Consider the following 18,631-nt stretch of genomic DNA (forward strand, 5'->3'; position numbering starts at 1 on the left):
CCTAAACCTAACTACCCAAACCCAATAACCCACCATAAACCTAACACAAAGTCTTTCTTAGCCTCTTATATATTCTTTTCTACGCCCAAACCTAAAAACCCTACTTTGTTCTCTCTTTCTCAAAGACAGAGCAGATAAAAACCCTCTCTTGTGTTTTGTGGTATTTTTAAAACTTTGGGTATCTTTTGACTTAATACTTTCCAAGTTTCAACTACTTTTTGGATTTGTAATGGTATAATGACTAATATGTAATGTTGTATTGCATACTTACATAATTGCATTTGAATTTTGCATTATGATTCTATTATTATTTTCGGTTCTAAAAATACCCGAAATAATTTGGTTCCTACTCGGTTCCAAAATTTATTACCCGAACCGAACCGAACCGAATAGGAACCGAACTAGAACCGAACCGATTTTGGTTTGGTTCTAATATGGTTCCTAAATCTCAGAACCAAAATAGTAGGAACCGAATGGTTCGGTTCTAGAACCGAACCGAATACCCAAACGTCCAGGCTTAGTCTTTCTTATCAAGCCGTAGCGACAAATGATGACCAATGCAAGTGAATTATTTAGAATTAATTTCAGACTATTGTTACACAAGATTTTTAGATATTTATATTGAATAATAAAATCAGTATAAATTATACATAAAATTTAATCGTTTTGTTTATGAATCATGCTCTTATTTGTTTTTGGTTTTCATACAATAACTTGAAATTGTGATTATGTATTATTGATTTCTAATATGTTAAAAGATAATTAAAAAAGGAAAAAAAATGTTAAAAGATGCTTTTCTGTAATAAAGATTGTGAAAACTATTTTAAGGAACAGAATATGTGATCTTTCTAAACGATTGTTTAGTTTATCTTAGTGAAAAAAAAATGTTTGATAAATTGATGAAAAAGTTTCAAAATATGGAAGAACATACTATTTGTAGATATATATATAAGTAGTATTATATATATATATATATAATTTAATAAATTTAGTTTATATGATTGTGTCCCAGATTAAAAGCTGGATCTACCACTGTCTATTACTGTTCTCTGGATTAGAATCATAGACAACAAATTGTATTAAAGCTGATGACAAAATATAAAAATGGAGATCCGTGTTCTTCTTCTTCTTCACTCTTAGAGATCAGTTTGTTCTTCAAACGGCGGAGTAATTCGCATACTATGATGAAGATTATAAAGCCGATCGCCGACTCCATTTAATGGGTTTTTACGAACACAGGGAAAAGGTATACATTTAAGATGAAGGTTCCCATTTTTTATTATTTGTTTTGGTAGTTGTTTAAGATCAAAACAATTCTCGTTCGTTTATAAATCCGGAATGTGAGTCATTTTGTGCTCTTATGACTCACATCACTTAATCTTATTTTTTGCTCGGTTATGGGATAAAGATGTGACCTTTGTTCAATTTTTAAGGAAAAGGTTTTGTGTTTCTGGTTTGAAATTCTTCAGTATTGATTGAATTGGGTAATGATTCAGTTACTAAGATTATTTGTATATTTGTCTTTTTATAGACTTTACATACATTGGTGGTTCTTGTTAATATAGGTTTTAGCAATGGTTTTTTTTTTTTTGTCTTATATAGAGGCTGGTCAGCACATTCCCTCATCTAAATCTAATCATTTGTTTACATGTACATTTAACACTTACGAATTGAGGAAAAATAAAGTTTGTTAAATTTTATAATAAAATAGTAATATTTTAAATGATAAAAACATTTTAAATTTCCAAAATAAATGCTATTCTTGTGAATTCTACAATGTTCTTTTATAAAAACATTTCTTAAAAATTTCTTAAAAATTTCTTAAAAATTTCTTAAAAATTTCTTAAAAATGTCTTTATAAAGTCTTAAAATTTCCTCTTTCCTCTCCTTTTTAAAATCTTAAATTAAGATCAATAATAAATTTTGGGAGAACACACCTTGGTTCGATTCTCCCCTTCTCCTTTTTCATATTTTGGCTTTCTTTTGTTTCATACAAATATATTTCTTTATTTATCTATTAATTTTCTTTTACAATCATTTTTCTTTCTCTTTCTTAATCCTTGTTTGCAATCATTCTCCAAAAAAGTTAAAATTTAAAACTAAAAAGAGTTTGATAACATAGCTAACTAGAATTATTAGATTAAACAATAATAAGTTATAATTCATATATTTTAGTATCTCTATACTGAAATATTTTGTAAAATAATTCTATAAATTAGAAATGAATTCATAAATTTTAATTTTAAAAGGCCATGCCTTGATAAATTTGTTTTAGTCCTCCAAAACTTAGGATTAGGCTGAATATGTTTACAAGTGGATAACATAGATGGAAATGTTATTATACGTTATGATGAATATCCTTGCTCAGGATTATGCATTAGTGATTAATTAGATGTTATTTGAGATGGATTCTGCAGAGGTGAATACAATTTTGTTAAATAAAAAAATCTAAATAAGTTCTTCACACGCAGAAGAATGTAATTAATACACGTAAGTCTTCTTTGTATTAAAGTTTGCGAAGGGGCGATGAATGCGAAATTTAAAGTGTAATTCAAAACGTGTTTAACTCTTGTGTGTGTCTGATTAAAGATCAACAAAACAACTCTCAAAGAAATACGTGAGAAGATAACAAAAATAAGGTATAAATGGCTCGAGAACAAATGGACCACACAGGAAAGTGAACTAATCTTTATTCCTAAATTCTTTTTGATATTAAAAAAATATACATGCATATTTCACTTTTACTGTTTATCCCCCATGTGTATATTAAAAAAAAAAATATATATATATATATATATATATATATATATATGCATATTTCACTTTTACTGTTTATCCCCCATGTGTATATTTTAAAACTTGACTACATATAACCTGACCTACAAACTATGCTCATTATGCAAACTGCTTAATTTGTTGGTCACTTTTATTAGTAATTTTAATTTATTAAAATAAAGTTAACTTCCGTATTCATTTTAATATAATATGGTTGGCCACAATTTTTTGGATACTGAAAATTAAATAATAACAAATCAAACTAATTTTATCATTTTTTTCTGATTAGTTCATTCGAATTGATTAGAAACCTGTATCCCAAAAGTGATTCTTTTTTTTTAGTGCAAACCCGAAAAAGCTAATATACTCTTCTTAGAATGTTGGATAGTTTTTTTTTTTTTTTTTGAGTTTTAATAGCATAGTCCCAGAATTACAAAATTGCTAAAACGGTGGTTTAAAATCGACAAATGTTATATAAAGTGGTTTAGATCATTTTATGATTTTGTGGTCCTCTAGTTGATATTCAACTAAGGATGTTATCAAGATAGCATTCACATGTTACTTTTAACATTTTTGTTTTTTGTTTCTTTTATTTTTCTCTCACACAAAAGTGTGTTTTTATGCAAAGGGAGTGGGCAAAAGATTCACGAAATTTGAGCTTTGATTCTCCAAATCTCAGCTTCTTTAAATAAGCATATACATATCTTCCAATTTATGCCATCCAACGTCCTGTACAACTAAATTCCCAAACAAAATAAAAAACTTTCTAAACCAATCTTGTGAATAGTCAAATCTCAATATTTTAATTTGGTACAACATTTTAATAGTTTATACTACTTAAAAAGTTAAAATATGACCAAAATAATGAACCTTTTTGTATCAGAATTACTAAGCAGTTTTTTTTTCCTCTTATGGCCACAAATAGGAAACGTAACTTCGTAACATTTTTGTATAAGGGGCAGCTACGAAATTACCTTAGCATTTTTTAATTCTTCCAAAATCATAAACTCATAATCATTTTTCAAACGTAGGGAGAAACACTTACTATTGATGTGTACAAACACTAAATGGACCTAACAAAGATAGTGGGGCTGTTGGGGAAAATATCAAAAGATTAAATTTACCTTAGAAATAATTAAATCCAAAGACCTAACCTATGTTTTGTGCTGAACTTGAATTAGAAACTGTGGACTTCTATTATATTACTCTAGTCTCTATCCTTCATACTATTTTCAACCCGATTTTTACTATTACAGTAACTTCGAAACCAATATATTTCCAGTTGAGAAACTTCAAAATCAGTAACTTCAGTTTTCTGATTTTTTCTTTAACATAGCCAGTTCGACATTTTTATATATATTCCGATTAATTTATTTATGGTCTCTTAGATAAGTATACATTGTTTCTTTGCTATATAAGATTATTCGACCTTTTCTATAGATGTTATTTTCGACAATGCTTACGAATATGCAATTCAAACTCTAGTTATATTCTGGAACCCTACTTTTATAGATACATATCTATACCGTGCGGACCAATCTACTAATATCAAATGGTTTCATTATTCCAATTAATCAGCATACCAAGTCTTTAAACGGTGGTAAGAGTTAAGATTGCATCCGAAAGACTGTAAAAAAAGAAACAGTGAAAAAGAAAATGGCGATAGAATTATTTTTGTTGGGTACAAATTGTACCGTACAATTCTATCGAGTTAAGACATTTTTGTTAAAAGGTGTTAGAGAACTTAGCTTATTTCTAAGTAAATCTCTCAAAACAATCTTTATTGTTATTAGGGAGTTATATGTAAATATAGTATAATTCCTAGAGTTTTATGTTAATATCCTTAAGTATGTTTAGGGTTCCATGTATCATGTATATATACTCTTTCTTTGATATGAATAAGACACAACTTTCTCTTTTTTCTCTATCAGAGCTAGGGTTTTAAGAAGAAAATCAAACAAAGGGAGAAAGAGAAGAGACTATGGCTGATGGTGAGAATAGCGGAGGAGGAGAGCTTGCATTGAGCAAGAAAGCTGCGGAAGGCGGCGGTGGAAGTGGACTCACGGTGGCGGAGAAGGCTAGGGCCTCTCCACTTTATCTCCATCCTTCTGATGGACCGGGTAATGTGATCACTATTATTCAATTAAAGGAAGGAAACTATGAAGATTGGGCTAAGCATGTGCGGAACGCCTTGCGAACGAAACGGAAATTAGGGTTTATTGATGGGACCTTGGAGAAACCTACCAAGGATGATGAGATTGAACAGTGGGAAGTGGTTAATTCTATGTTAATCGCTTGGATTATGATCACGATTGAGCCGACTCTCAGGACATCGATTTCTATGGTGGATGAAGCTCAAGCGTTGTGGGAAGATTTGAAGCTTCAATTCTCTGCGGGAAATGGGCCAAGAATCAGTGAGCTTCGGGCTGATATAGCAACTGTAGACAAAACGGGGATACGGTAATGGTATATTATGGGAGGCTTAAGAAGATGTGGGATGAATTGGCAATTTACAAGCCTATTCGATCATGTGGTTGTGGAGAACTGGCTGCTCAGTTGGAAGAAGACCGTAATGAAGAGAGAACCAATACCTTCTTGAATGGTTTAGATTCTGCGAAGTTTGGTTCGGTGCGTTCTACTATCACAAGTATGGAACCACTACCCAAGCTCTCACAAGTCTATCAAAGGATCATTCGAGAAGAGAGACAACTCACGATTACTAGGAATCGTGATGCCACTCCGGAGGCTGTGGGGTTTGCGGTCCAGGCTGCGCAACGGGGTCAAACTTCTAATTTTTATCGCGAGAAGGACGTGACGTGTACTCATTGTGGTAAGTATGGGCATGCAAAGGCTGATTGCTTTCAGATAATTGGCCTTCTTGAATGGTGGGGAGAACGAGGTCGTGACTACAATGATCGCGGTAGAGGTGGACGTGGACGTGGAGGACGTGGTGGCCGGTTTGGACGTGGTCGCGGGTCCGGTGGTAGGACTAACGCAGTCACGGGTGTTCAGGCAAATATTGTTGGGGGAATACAAGCTAATTCAACAAGAACACCGGCTGATTTGGATCGTCAATCTCTCCCCAAAATGAGTGATGATCAATGGAATGCTCTCAAGGGTCTCTTTGCTTCTCAAAAGTCAAATCCCAATGAGAAGTTGAATGGTAAGAAAGAATGGATTGACTTTATTATTGACACAGGTGCGTCACACCACATGACTGGTAATCTAGACTATTTGTCTAATGTGGTGAATACCAATCCTTGTATGATTGGACTTCCGGATGGTGATCATGTGGTGTCCACGACACAGGGAGATATATGTCTCGGGGGTGATTTGTGGTTACAAGGAGTTTTGTATTCAAAAGATTTAACATGCTCCTTAATTTCTGTTGCAAAGTTCTTGAAAGTGGTTAAGGGTTCCATTACATTCACTGATGAGTTGTGTGTTATACAGGACCGTGCTATGAAGACGCTGATTGGGGTTGGTGAAGAGTGTGGGGACGTGTACGTGCTTCGAGGGGTGATTGGTGCGAAGATACACAAGACTGTGAGCAGTTCAGGATCATGGGAATTATGGCATCCTCGTCTTGGTCATCCGTCAAGTCGTGTTGTTCCTTATTTATCGCATTACTTAGATATTATGAAACCAGTGAGTTCCACAACAGTTTGTGATATTTGTTTGAGGGCGAAACAGACCCGTGATTGCTTTCATGAAAGTTCTAATAAAGTTGCTGGCATTTTCGATTTAATTCATTGTGATGTTTGGGGTCCTTATCGCATATTATCTACTTCGGGGGCTGCGTATTTTCTGACGATTGTAGATGATTATTCACGGGCTGTTTGGGTGTACTTGTTGCATGAGAAAAGTGAAGTAGCAGTGACTCTTAAGAATTTCTTTAAGATGGTGGAGCGCCAATTTGACAAAAAGGTGAAGGTAGTTCACCCGGTTGTGAAAATGACAACTATTCGAGAGTTTCTTAAGATTGCGGCTGTCAAAGGATGGGAAGTACATCAGATAGATGTTCATAATGCGTTTCTACATGGGGATCTTGAGGAAGAAGTTTATATGAGACTACCTCCTGGCTTCGTTTCTCAAGATAAATCAAAAGTTTGTCGACTTAAGAAATCTTTATATGGTCTCCGTCAAACACAACGATGTTGGTTTGCTAAGCTTGCAGCAGCACTAAAAGGGTATGGGTTTGCTCAGCAGGTAGCCGATTACTCTCTTTTTACCTTGGAGCGTGGATCTATGCAACTTTTTGTGTTGGTCTATGTTGATGATTTGTTGATTGGGGGAAATGATCTTAAAGGTATTCAGGAGTTTAAGGGATATCTTAGTGAATGTTTTCATATGAAGGACTTGGGGGCTATGAAATATTTTTTGGGCATTGAAGTATCTCGGTCTCCTGATGGTTTTTACTTGTCGCAAAGGAAGTATGCTTTGGATATTGTAAGTGAATATGGGTTGTTGGGATGTCAACCAGTGTCTACTCCGCTTGAGCAAAACCATAAGTTGCCGGATGATGAGGGAGAGTTTTATGAGGATGTCGAGAGGTATAGGAGGCTTGTTGGGCGTTTGGTATATCTTACTTTTACTCGACCAGATTTGTCCTATGTTGTGCATATGTTGGCTCAATTTATGCAACAACCATGTGCCAAGCATTGGGCTGCAGTTATACGGGTTGTCAGATATCTTAAAGGCTGTCCGGGTCAAGGTATTGTGTTGAGTGCTGATCCTGATTTACAATTGACAGCTTATTGTGATTCGGATTTTTCTACATGTTCCATGTCTCGGAGATCGGTTACAGGCTTTATTGTTATGTTGGGTGATTCTCCGATTGCTTGGAAGACAAAGAAACAAGATGTGGTGTCATTTTCTTCCGCAGAGGCTGAATATCGTGCAATGAGTTTTACTGCCCGAGAGTTGAAATGGAATCGTGAGCTTTTAGGATGTTTTGGAGTGTCTCATCCGCAGGCGATACGTTTGTTTTGTGACAATAAGGCAGCCTTACATATTGCTGCCAATCCAGTTTTTCATGAGCGGACGAAGCATATTGAGAGGGATTGTCATTTTATTCGAGATGAAATTCAGGATGGTTCACTGGTTACTGCACATCTTACCACTACGGAGCAACCAACGGATATCTTTACTAAGGCTTTGGGTTCTCAACAATTTGCTTATTTACGGCGCAAGTTGGGCATGTATAATCTTCATGCTCCAACTTGAGGGGGAGTATTAGGGAGTTATATGTAAATATAGTATAATTCCTAGAGTTTTATGTTAATATACTTAAGTATGTTTAGGGTTCCCTGTAACATGTATATATACTCTTTCTTTGATATGAATAAGACACAACTTTCTCTTTATTCTCTTATCCTTTGGCAATTGTCACCCTCTTTAGCTGGTGTCATACTTTATTAATAAAATATTTTTGGGTTTCACTATTGCTCAATGTTGGTTATTGTCAACTATATTTGGCAAAGAATCTCAACACAAGAAGAACCGAGAAATTTTACGGAATTAGGTGCTCAAGAAAGGTAAATCCCAACCTTACTATATACTCCTTCTGTTCCTAGTTATTTGATGTTTTGGATTTTTTACTTGTTCCACCAAGATTAATATTTTGTAAAAACATTATTATTATTTTTGTTTGTAACCAATAGTAGAAGGATTGAAGTAAAACTAATATTATTAAACTAACAAAATAATAATTAAAAATATATAAAATTACTTATTTTTATAATTTGTGTGTAAAACTAAAACATCAATGTTTTAGGACAGAGTGAGTACATCATAATATATGTTAGTTGCTCTGCTTTTTAATAAATAAATAAAACTTATCCATACCTAATTGTACATGAAACTGGAACATAATATAATCACAGTGGTTATGTACCATCAATTTTAAATTTGAAAAATGTAGACATTTATGTCAAAACATGGTGGGCCATTTCTTTTCAAGTCTCCATATGTCCATCATATACAAGGGATTGTACTTATATTTAATAAATTTAAAACTTACGGTGAATTTTTGTGACTTCACTAAAATTGGGTGAAATTATTTTTGTCAATATATCAAATTTTTATCTTTAAAAACAACTGTTTATAATTGGGGGCTTCTGTAAAAATGCCACTTTTTCAATGCCACTTTTCAAAAATACCTCTTTTTTAAAACCTTATAAAAAAAGCTCTTAAAAATATAAGATTTACCCAAATATGTATGTAATATTATTAAAACATACACAAACTACATTTATATGTATCTAAAATCTTATAAATACATTATAAATACCTTATAAATTTTTTAAAATACCTTTAAAAACCTTTAAAATATCTTGTAAAACTTTTGAAAAACCTTAAAAATCCTTTAAAATAACTTGTAAAACCTTTAAAAACACCTTATAAAACCTTATAAATACTTGGATCGAGTCTTCAAGTAGTAGTTACAATCCATAAGCACCTTATAAACCTAATAAAACTTTATAAAAATTTCAGATTTAAAAAAGGGCATTTTTGAAAATGGACATCTAAAAAGGGCATTTTTGAAAAGGGACACATCAAAAGGGGTATTTTTAACAATTTCCCTTATAATTGTATATTCTTATGACTCAACTATTATTTGTTATCGTGCAGTTCATGTATGTCCAACTATCTAATAAAATACCCTCCCTGTTTCAAATTATAAGATGTTTAAAGTAATTTGTTTTTCTTTTAAAAAATATGATTTGTATTTAATAAAAATAAATCTCACCAATCATAAATAATAATGCAGAATATAAATGGTCACAAATGATTAAATGCATTTAAATCTGCATAGAAACTTGCAAAACATCTTATAATATGAAATAAAATATAATGTTTAAAACATCTTATATTCTGAATCAGAGGGAGTATTAAACTTTTTATTTCATAAATTTAGAAAATATCCTATGTGTAATGTCAATATATTAAATTTCAGCTGAAAACTCCAACTTCTAATTATTACTATATTCTTATGAATGAACTATTTGTTATCTTGTAGTTCACAATGTATGTACAAACTATTTAATAAAACATTAAATTTTTATTTCATTTATAGTTTTAGAAAATATCCCATGTATAATGTCATACTTACTTGATGGTTAGGAATTTTTCTTAATACTATAATATTTTAATTTTATAAAACATTGATTTCAGTTCTAAATTAGAAGCAAAGTTGAAATTATCATATTTGATGGCTAATTTTTGTTTTTGGTTAGATAATGTGAATTGATGGCTAAATTGATACGTTACAAAAATAAATAATATAATTAATAAGTGGTTCACATGGTATATGGCAGTTAGGGCCATAACCTCAGCTTGTGCAAAAGTTTTGTCCCCACCAAGATAATACGGAAAGATATTTGTGACTTGACTAAATGCGTTATATAAAATAAATAAATACTAGAAATATTAATGAATTGCTTAAATAATTGTAACAAACCCGTATGGAGATACCCATAATCTCATTATTGTGAGAGCCGACGTATCAAATCTCATCCCTACGTTTCCCCAAATGGAAAGTTATTGTCAAATTGTTCATCAACTCAATCATTAGTGTTAGTGCCACGCCTTAAACCCCTATTAAGAAATTGTTTAGATTATATGATTGAGCCAAAAAAATATAGAATATTGCATGCTACGATGTGATATAATAATGGTTATATCTAACTTTAGTATGAATTGTACAAATTTAATCTAACTATTAAAAAGTATATGCTTGTTTGTACTTGTCAAATGAGAATAATTAAAACTAAGCATATATACCAAAAATGGGTTATCGGAATGAATCCATGACAAGGACATAGATTAAAGAGGAAATTGGTGTTGAAGAAAAATGCTAATAAACAAATGATGGCTAATCATTTGATATAGAATAATAATTTACGTATATTTATTCTTTAAATTAAGGAAGGATCTAAGAAAAAGAGTACACCTAGTTTGGTCCCAAATAAAATTAAGAAAAGTACTTTTAAAGATAAGAAACCAATATAGTAACTAATTATGTTTCACTAGTTTATAAATCTTTTAACTTTCTTTTTTGTTCAAAAAAAAAAATCTTTTAACTTTCTATCTTTTTGTTTCTTTATCCGAAACAAGATCACCACATCAAAGTGTATCCATTTATTGGAGTACTTAATTACATTAATTGAAATGTTTACAAACTTAAAATTTTGAACAAATGATATAATTTGGAAATGTTATAGTATTATTGTTCCTCATTGAGCGAGACACCGACGTGGTAAAGAACATTTAATTAAAGCTGAAAATTAAACTAAAATAATAATGCAAAAACAAACAAACATAACTAAAGATTTTAATTAATATTAATAAAAAGTTATTAACGATGATAATACGAATAAGCTTACTCTTAAGCTTCTTATTAATCTGATACTCTCATCTTTAACTTCACGACGACGACGATCCGTTAACGTTACCGCCGTTAGCGCCGCCGCTATCACTATCAAATCCTCCGCCACCGCCGCTACTAACACTGTGGTGAAGCTCTCCTCCTCCGCCGCCGTGGTGTCCATTGTTATTGTTGTTAATCTCGCCGGTTAGAATCGGAGTGTGGTTTCCTCCGCCGTTATCGATCTTCCGGATCTCGTTTCCGGCGAGATCACGGCGGTTAAAGGTGTTTTTGTTGTTATGCATCCAAACTTTGAGAACACTTTTATCAACTCCGATCTGCCGGCAAAAATCACGAACATCGTCTTCGTCACGTTTCTGCATCTTCCAACCAAGTCGTTCGGCGAATTCATGCATCTTTTCTTTCTGAAACTGACTGAACTTTGTTCGGAATCTTTTACGAGATCCGTGAAGAGTATGTTGGTGGTGGTGGTGGTTGTTTCCGCCGGGGAAATTGAGATCGGAGAAAGAAGCTAAGTTGTTGTTGTTGTTATTAGTTCCGGAGAGAGATAAGAGCATGTAAGAGGAAGAGATTGGTGGAGGAGAAGCTGAGTTAGGACTACGTGGCGGTGGTGGAGGTAGTGGTGGTGGTGGATGATGACGGTGGTGAGGTTGATACTCTACGGCGGTAGAAGGAGGAGGATGGATTGGGGATGAGTCGTTGTTGTTGTCTGGATCACGGCGGTGGAAATTACGGTGACAGCCACAAGCAGCACATTTGAGAGAAGTTGGATCGGAGGAGATTGACGACGGAGACGGCATGAATTCGCCGCAACCGTCGAGAGCATGACCACCTAACGCCGCCGCGTGGTTTTTGAGACATTCTTTGTAAGTAAAGAGGAGAGGATGGTGGTGGTGGCGTTTGATGATGCCGTTGCTAAAGGAAATGGGTTTCGCCGGTTGGATCCGGGTCGGAGTTTCGGATTCGGGTTCGGGTGATTTAGGAGTAGTTGTTGTTGTTGTTATTGTAGGAGTCATATCCATCATAGCTTAAAACATTAATAATATAACCAAAAAAAAAACTTAGGGTTTTGGGTTAAGAGCTTTGAAAATATTGTATGAGTTTCAGAGATTGTGAATAGAAAATGGAGAAGAAGAAGAAATAAAGATAAGTAAAAAGGTTCTTAAGCTTTTGGAGATTTATTTATTTTAATATTAAATATTTTTTCACTTGATTTTTTTTTGTGGTAATATTCGTTTAGAGGGAGGAAAAGAAGAAAATGATATGATGACTGTGACGACTGCTGCTGAAGCAAATAAAGAAATTTTTTTTAAAAGGACAATATTATTAAATTAAAATTAATGATTTATAAATGAAATGTAATAAAAAAAAAGAGTTGGATTTGGGGATATTTTAATCAAGGGAACTAAGGTTTGATGGTTTTTAACCATGGTTAGGTAGAGGGGGAGTTGTGGGGGTCCACAACGAGAGAGTGCATGTTAGATTTTGCGGTGAAAAGCGTAATAAATGTGGCTACTGGTTACTAGTGTTTTTTTTTGAATAACTGCAGGTCTCTCAAAGGCTTCCTAAGCCCAAGGACTAATCCCACGAGACTGGCAATTCCCCTATGTAAATCTACTAGTGGCTGTGCCTCGAACCCTGGTGGCGGAAATCAGAGCTGTGACCCCTTTACCACTAGGCCACAAGGCCCGGTTCTGGTTACTAGTGTTTTAAACCTAAAGGCACAAGTCAAAACTAAAAAGAGAACAAAAAAAAGTCTCATGGTAATAATGGACCGGTTACATTTGTTCTAAGACAACCATTGTTGTGAAAGATATAGCTCAAAATTATTTTCCCTCGATTAGACTATTTTGTTTTTAAGATGGAAAAGTATCTGTCGCGGACTAAATTTATTTATGTATAAAAACGGTTAGTATTTAGTCTACAATATATTTTTTTATTTTTCTTGATCCGCTTTTATTACGGACTATAATTTGTAGATGGTAAATAAAATACGGTCCAATCCGCAAATGAATTTGCCCATTGATGACCAAGTTGAGAGCGATGATCAAATTCCGTCCTTCATAAGTTCATATATATACTAGATCAGTTCTTTGGCACAACTATCACCACCTCGTTTCGTAAAGAATCACCCATGGACAATGTTTTTCTTAAGCAATCTCGGCTCCGAAGATGAACTTGATTGAATTACAGTTCTTAATTCATGCCATGGAAAAACAGAATGGGTAGCAGGACTTCATGGCCATGTAAAAGAGATTACATGCAATCAATGAAGACATTTTCGACTTTCCTTTCGGTTTGAATGTAGAGAAGCTAATCTTAGTGAAAATTTAGTGGCAAAGAAAAGCTTGATGACTTAATGGGCTAATGGAATAATAAAATTACAATAATTATAATGGGCCGGGTTATTGCACATACAACTATAGTGATTCCAAGATAGCCCATCCGAGGACTTGAGTGAAAAAAGGACAAATTCAAGAATGAAGTTTCAAGACCCCAAATTACCCTTTCTAACGTCTCAAAAAGATTGGTTTCGAAGCATAAATCATAGTTACACTTGTTTGCAATCATACGTATGTAATCATCATAGTCTCTCTTGTTTGATTTATTAAGTATAAACTAGAATCGGACCCGCGGTCCACCGCGGGAGAATATTGATTTACATACATTGATTTTAATATTGTGCGTGTTTTTAGTAGAACGAATCGTGTAATGTACTTATAAATATTCCTAATAACAAATTGTAAAGAAAATATTAAATTGTTTATAATTAAACCAATCGTATTAATTATGATTTACAAAATGGAATTTTGTGTTTTAGAATTCAAAAATTAGACGAATCATGAGAATTAAAGCAGTCAAAATAGGTCAAAAACCGTGGGTCGAGCCCAAATCATCTCACTATAGGCCAGATTTGGGAAAATATATTAAACCCGCAAATAAGCGGGCCACATGGATTGATTCGCAGTGGGTCATCGGTTTTCGTCTGGGGGTTGGCGGATCAACCCGCATGATAGTATTTATTGATAAAAATATAATTTATTCAACATGTGGTAGTTTAAAAAACTTTTAATAAATGAAATTATAATATTTATAAATATAATAATATATAAGATTATTTTCTCTAAAAACATTTTAATTTATTTATTTTAGTTGAATTTTAAATTTTGGTTACTCTAAAATTATTTAAACAAAATTCACGGATAACTCCACAAATCAGCATACATTCACGCGACGGGGTTGTGTTTCATATATGCTACCCGCGGGTCGTGCAGACAGACTAACTACATGCCAAACTATATTTTGCCTATTGCAAAACAGGCTTAACGTGATGAATCAACTCGTTTTGACAGCTCTAATAGAAATATTATTTAGTCATACAACTCAATGGAGTTTGGACATAAGAATTATAGAATATGTATCTTATTTGTTAGATGAGAGATTGAAAGGTGAAATATAATGATTAAAAATAATTAATATTTTTCATGATTCACAAAATTTAATAAATATTTATCATCTTGTTGAATAATTCTAAAAATCATATTCAAGAAATCTTTATAATTTGAAAATTAAACTTCTTTGGTAAACTATAAGTATTATTGTATGAAAATACCATAATTTCGATTTAATCTAATTAAACTAAAATTAGTTACATAGATTTCATATCTATTTAATTTACACGACCAAAATAAAAATATCTATTTATTTAATTTATAAAATAGATGGGTTAGTTGTGATAAATTTTTTAGAAATCTCTAGAAGCAAGTAAGATATCTTTTAATTAATGATAACTGGCTAAATAAGCAAAATTAATGAGAAAAACGTTGATTGTTATGGAATTAGTTCCAAAAGTATATGAACAAATATATTATACGCAGTGTTCAAGAAAGCGCTAGGCGCTAAGCGGGCGGTGACCCAGTGCCTAGCGCCTAGAACGCTTAATCGGGCCTAGGCGATTTTTTAGGCGGTTTAGACGTTTATAACATAAAAAATTATAAATATAATATTATATATAAAAGTTATATAAAATATCTATATAAAACTAAAAATTATGAAATTATAAACAAAAACTAGATAAAACATTTATTTATATTTATATTAAAAAATATATGAATATTTATAACTATATATAAAAATAAATCTCTAATTGAAATTGAAAAAATACATTAAACAAGATCTATGTGATTTTAGGCGGTCAAGGCGGTAATCTAGGCGTCGCATGAGAGCCTAGCGTCTAGTCGGGGCCTAGGCGACCGCCTAGACCGCTTTTTAGAACACTGATTATACGTAATTAATGTATAATATTGTTCGGAATATGATTTTATAATTAGTTACCATAAGTACAATCAAATTTTATTTGATTTCCATAAACATTTGATTTTAGTTCTATTTTTCATTATTAATTCGAAATTTATATTCCAAAAAAATTTCAAAGATCCGATTTCAGAATTTCGGGTCAATTTTCTGATTTTGACCCGACCCATTTACATTTGTACTTCTCTTTTAATAGTATAGAGATAAACCTATTGGTATAAATTATTTTAATGTGTCGTCAAAAAAAAAGGATGGAAAGTCGTCAAAAATAATAATATATATTTTAATGTAGACAAATGCATTTCCGATTTTGTTTAAGACTATGTTTATTCTTTCTGTTTTTTTTTAATATATATATATATATATATATATTATTTTTTCTTGATAAACCTTATCGGCTGATCTGGCCAGCCCCAGTAGAAACGCACCGAAGTGCTTCAGAGTGGACTTCTCCCAGAAGGGCCACCACAATGTCTGTCCCGAGTTTGAAATGCTTTCCGACTAATGTCAGGGGATAGTCAGGCCGCCTGTATTTCTGACTAAATCAATTGGGCCAAAGCCCAACTGACAGACTTTCCAAACAAATGTGTTTTCTTTTAATATATGTCAAGACTATCTATTCTATATTTTTAATTCCTTCATTTTATATCAAAAATGGTTTGAAAAGACTAATTAGATCCTCAATCTTTCTCATATCTTCTTCCAAAATGGGAGTTTTAAAAGAAGCATCCACAATCATTGGAGAACTTTTAGAATCTTCAAATTTGGGAGGACAAGTGATAATTCGTCGAAAACATATAATTTTTAATTATTTGCATAGACACAAAATTATCAAATGAAATTGTTACACATGGATTTTCTAATTGTTGCATAACGCATGATTTTTTTACTTGTATCATACTATTTTTTCTATATAAACATATAATTTATCAAACTATTTGCACTAAACACTTGTCATTCACGACCTAGTAACAAGTGTATGATAAATTATATGTTTGTATAGAAAATGTCATATGATTTGATCATCGTAAGAGAATGGAACAAGCCTTCAAAAATTTGACACTGAAGATATACTCTGTTTTGCAAGTAATTGTTGTAGTTAAGCAATAAAACATCTTATCAAAACAAATCATATCAAATCTTTTTATTACCGTTATTATTTGATCTCATTGCTGAATTATATATTTCCTTTATTAATTAGCTGGAGATAGAGAAAAAAAAAAGGTAATATTTCCTTTTTATCAAACTCTCAACGGCTAATTTCGCAAATCTATACAAAATATGGAAATCAAATCTTTACTCGTTATTTCCTTTTTCTTAACGATGAGCGAGAGTGAAAAAAACAATTCTAATCCTATAAATATATGATTCACTTTCTAAACCTAATTCATTAGTTTCACTCTCTCAATATCATTCTTCTTCGTCTTCGTTCTTCTCTTCACTTTGAACGTGAAAAAAAACCAGAGAGATTGTCTTTGAAATCAACAAGAAGATGACCATTCGATCTTTACCTTCTTCCTCTTCCTCTTCATCTTATTCACTCGCTTCTACAAGTTTGAGCAATAGACTTGAGACCATCTTCAAGAAAGCTTCGGAGCTTTGCACTCTCTGTGATATTGAAGCCTGCGTCATCTATTACGGACCAGACGGAGAACTTAAGACATGGCCTAAGGAGCGAGAGAAAGTGAGAGACATTGCTCTTAGGTATAGTCAATTAAACGAAGCCTTGAGACGCAAGAAACGCGTTAATCTTTATGACTTCCTGAACAAGAAGAAGGAAAAGGGTTTGAAGAATCCGAATAAGAAGAGGAAGACGAGTTTGAAGAAGGTGAATGAATTAAAGTATCCGATATCTGATCATTACTCTCCTGACCAAATCTCCAAACTGATTCAGTCCTTAGAACTCAATGTCTCTAAAGTCCAAGAAAGGCTTCGTTTTGTTGAGTCGCAGAAACAGAATGAGACAAAACCAGATCATCAGGGTTTAGCATCAACCTCTCTGAATCAGCAGACCCAATCTTTGAACCCTAGCCAGTTCTCGCTATTTATTTATAACCATGGAGATAATACTCTCTCTCAAATCCCAGTCTCTGCATCAAATTTCAATCAGGATTTCTCAGCGTTACTTCAAGAATCTGAGTTTAAGAATCAGTTAGTGAAGCAGGAGCTTTGTGGTTATGATCAGAATATGTGTATGAGTAACATTACCAACAACAGTTTCCAACATCCTTGCGTCTCAAACAAAGAACATTACTCGGCGGTACAAGAATCTGTGAATAACTATGAGTTGAATCAGTTGATGCAGAAGGAGTTTTATGGTTGTGATCAGAAACTAAGTAACATCAATAGCAACAAGTTTCAACATCCTTGCGTCTCAAACACACAACATAACTCGGCGGTACAAGAATCTGTGGATAACCCCTGGTTGAATCAGTTGATGCAGCATGAACTTTATGGTTTTGATCAGAACTTGTGTTCGAGTGATATTACCAACAGCAACGTTCCAAATCCTGGCCTCTCAAACACAGTCTCATATGAGTTAGGTTCTGATTTTCTTGACTCTTGTGGTAATATGGTAGGTAACACTAGCTTCTCTCAAGATATGTGTTCAAGCTATGTTTATAACTTTGATAAGAGCAGTCTATTTCAGACATCTACTCTACCATATCTCTCCACCGTTCCTAACAGTTATCTTCTATCCGGCAACTCAAGTTGAAGCAATTACCTCCTTCAAAGTCAATTATGAAGCTGTTTATGCATTAGTTTCTATTTTTGAGTATAGAAAAAAACATATGCATTTGTTTGTTACTTTTTAGTTTTTATTATGAATAGTAAACATTTTGTTTAGTATGTGTTGTTCTTGGTCTAATATGTATTCAGCTAAACAAATCAAGCTCAATAATAATATACTAATAATCAGATATAATCTGTTGCTGACATTAATCTACACATAATCAACACAAACACATTCTTCTTCCTATTTTGCTATACATGAATTCAGTTCCACAGACACAAACCACACCATTGGTCTGTTTTGATTAAGTTTGGGTTGTCACAAAATTCACAAGTTCATATAGTATAATTCTATATCGGTTCTGTTTTGACGAAAAAGAAATTAGCAAAAGGAGGCGGTTTGAACCCGACCGTCTTCAA

At 32.8% G+C, this 18,631-nt stretch overlaps 2 protein-coding genes across 2 annotated transcripts; one reads left to right on the top strand and one right to left on the bottom strand.

Moving 5' to 3' along the window:
* Window positions 1-10,981: 10,981 nt before the first annotated feature.
* On the bottom strand, window positions 10,982-12,363 carry LOC9306832 (zinc-finger homeodomain protein 10). The gene has a single exon (XM_021017302.1). The coding sequence runs from the start codon at window positions 12,187-12,189 to the stop codon at window positions 11,203-11,205; it is 987 nt and encodes a 328-aa protein (XP_020872961.1). The 5' UTR covers window positions 12,190-12,363; the 3' UTR covers window positions 10,982-11,202.
* A 4,533-nt stretch (window positions 12,364-16,896) lies between these two features.
* LOC9306833 (agamous-like MADS-box protein AGL75) lies at window positions 16,897-18,250 on the top strand. Its single transcript, XM_021017296.1, has one exon. The coding sequence runs from the start codon at window positions 16,971-16,973 to the stop codon at window positions 18,192-18,194; it is 1,224 nt and encodes a 407-aa protein (XP_020872955.1). The 5' UTR covers window positions 16,897-16,970; the 3' UTR covers window positions 18,195-18,250.
* Window positions 18,251-18,631: the final 381 nt, after the last annotated feature.

The sequence above is a fragment of the Arabidopsis lyrata genome (genome assembly GCF_000004255.2).
Source record: "Arabidopsis lyrata subsp. lyrata unplaced genomic scaffold ARALYscaffold_7, whole genome shotgun sequence".
NCBI lineage: Eukaryota > Viridiplantae > Streptophyta > Magnoliopsida > Brassicales > Brassicaceae > Arabidopsis > Arabidopsis lyrata.

Coding starts and splice junctions, on each gene's coding strand:
- LOC9306832 (XM_021017302.1), bottom strand. CDS start 12,189: ATGATGGATATGACTCCTACAATAACAACAACAACAACTACTCCTAAA.
- LOC9306833 (XM_021017296.1), top strand. CDS start 16,971: ATGACCATTCGATCTTTACCTTCTTCCTCTTCCTCTTCATCTTATTCA.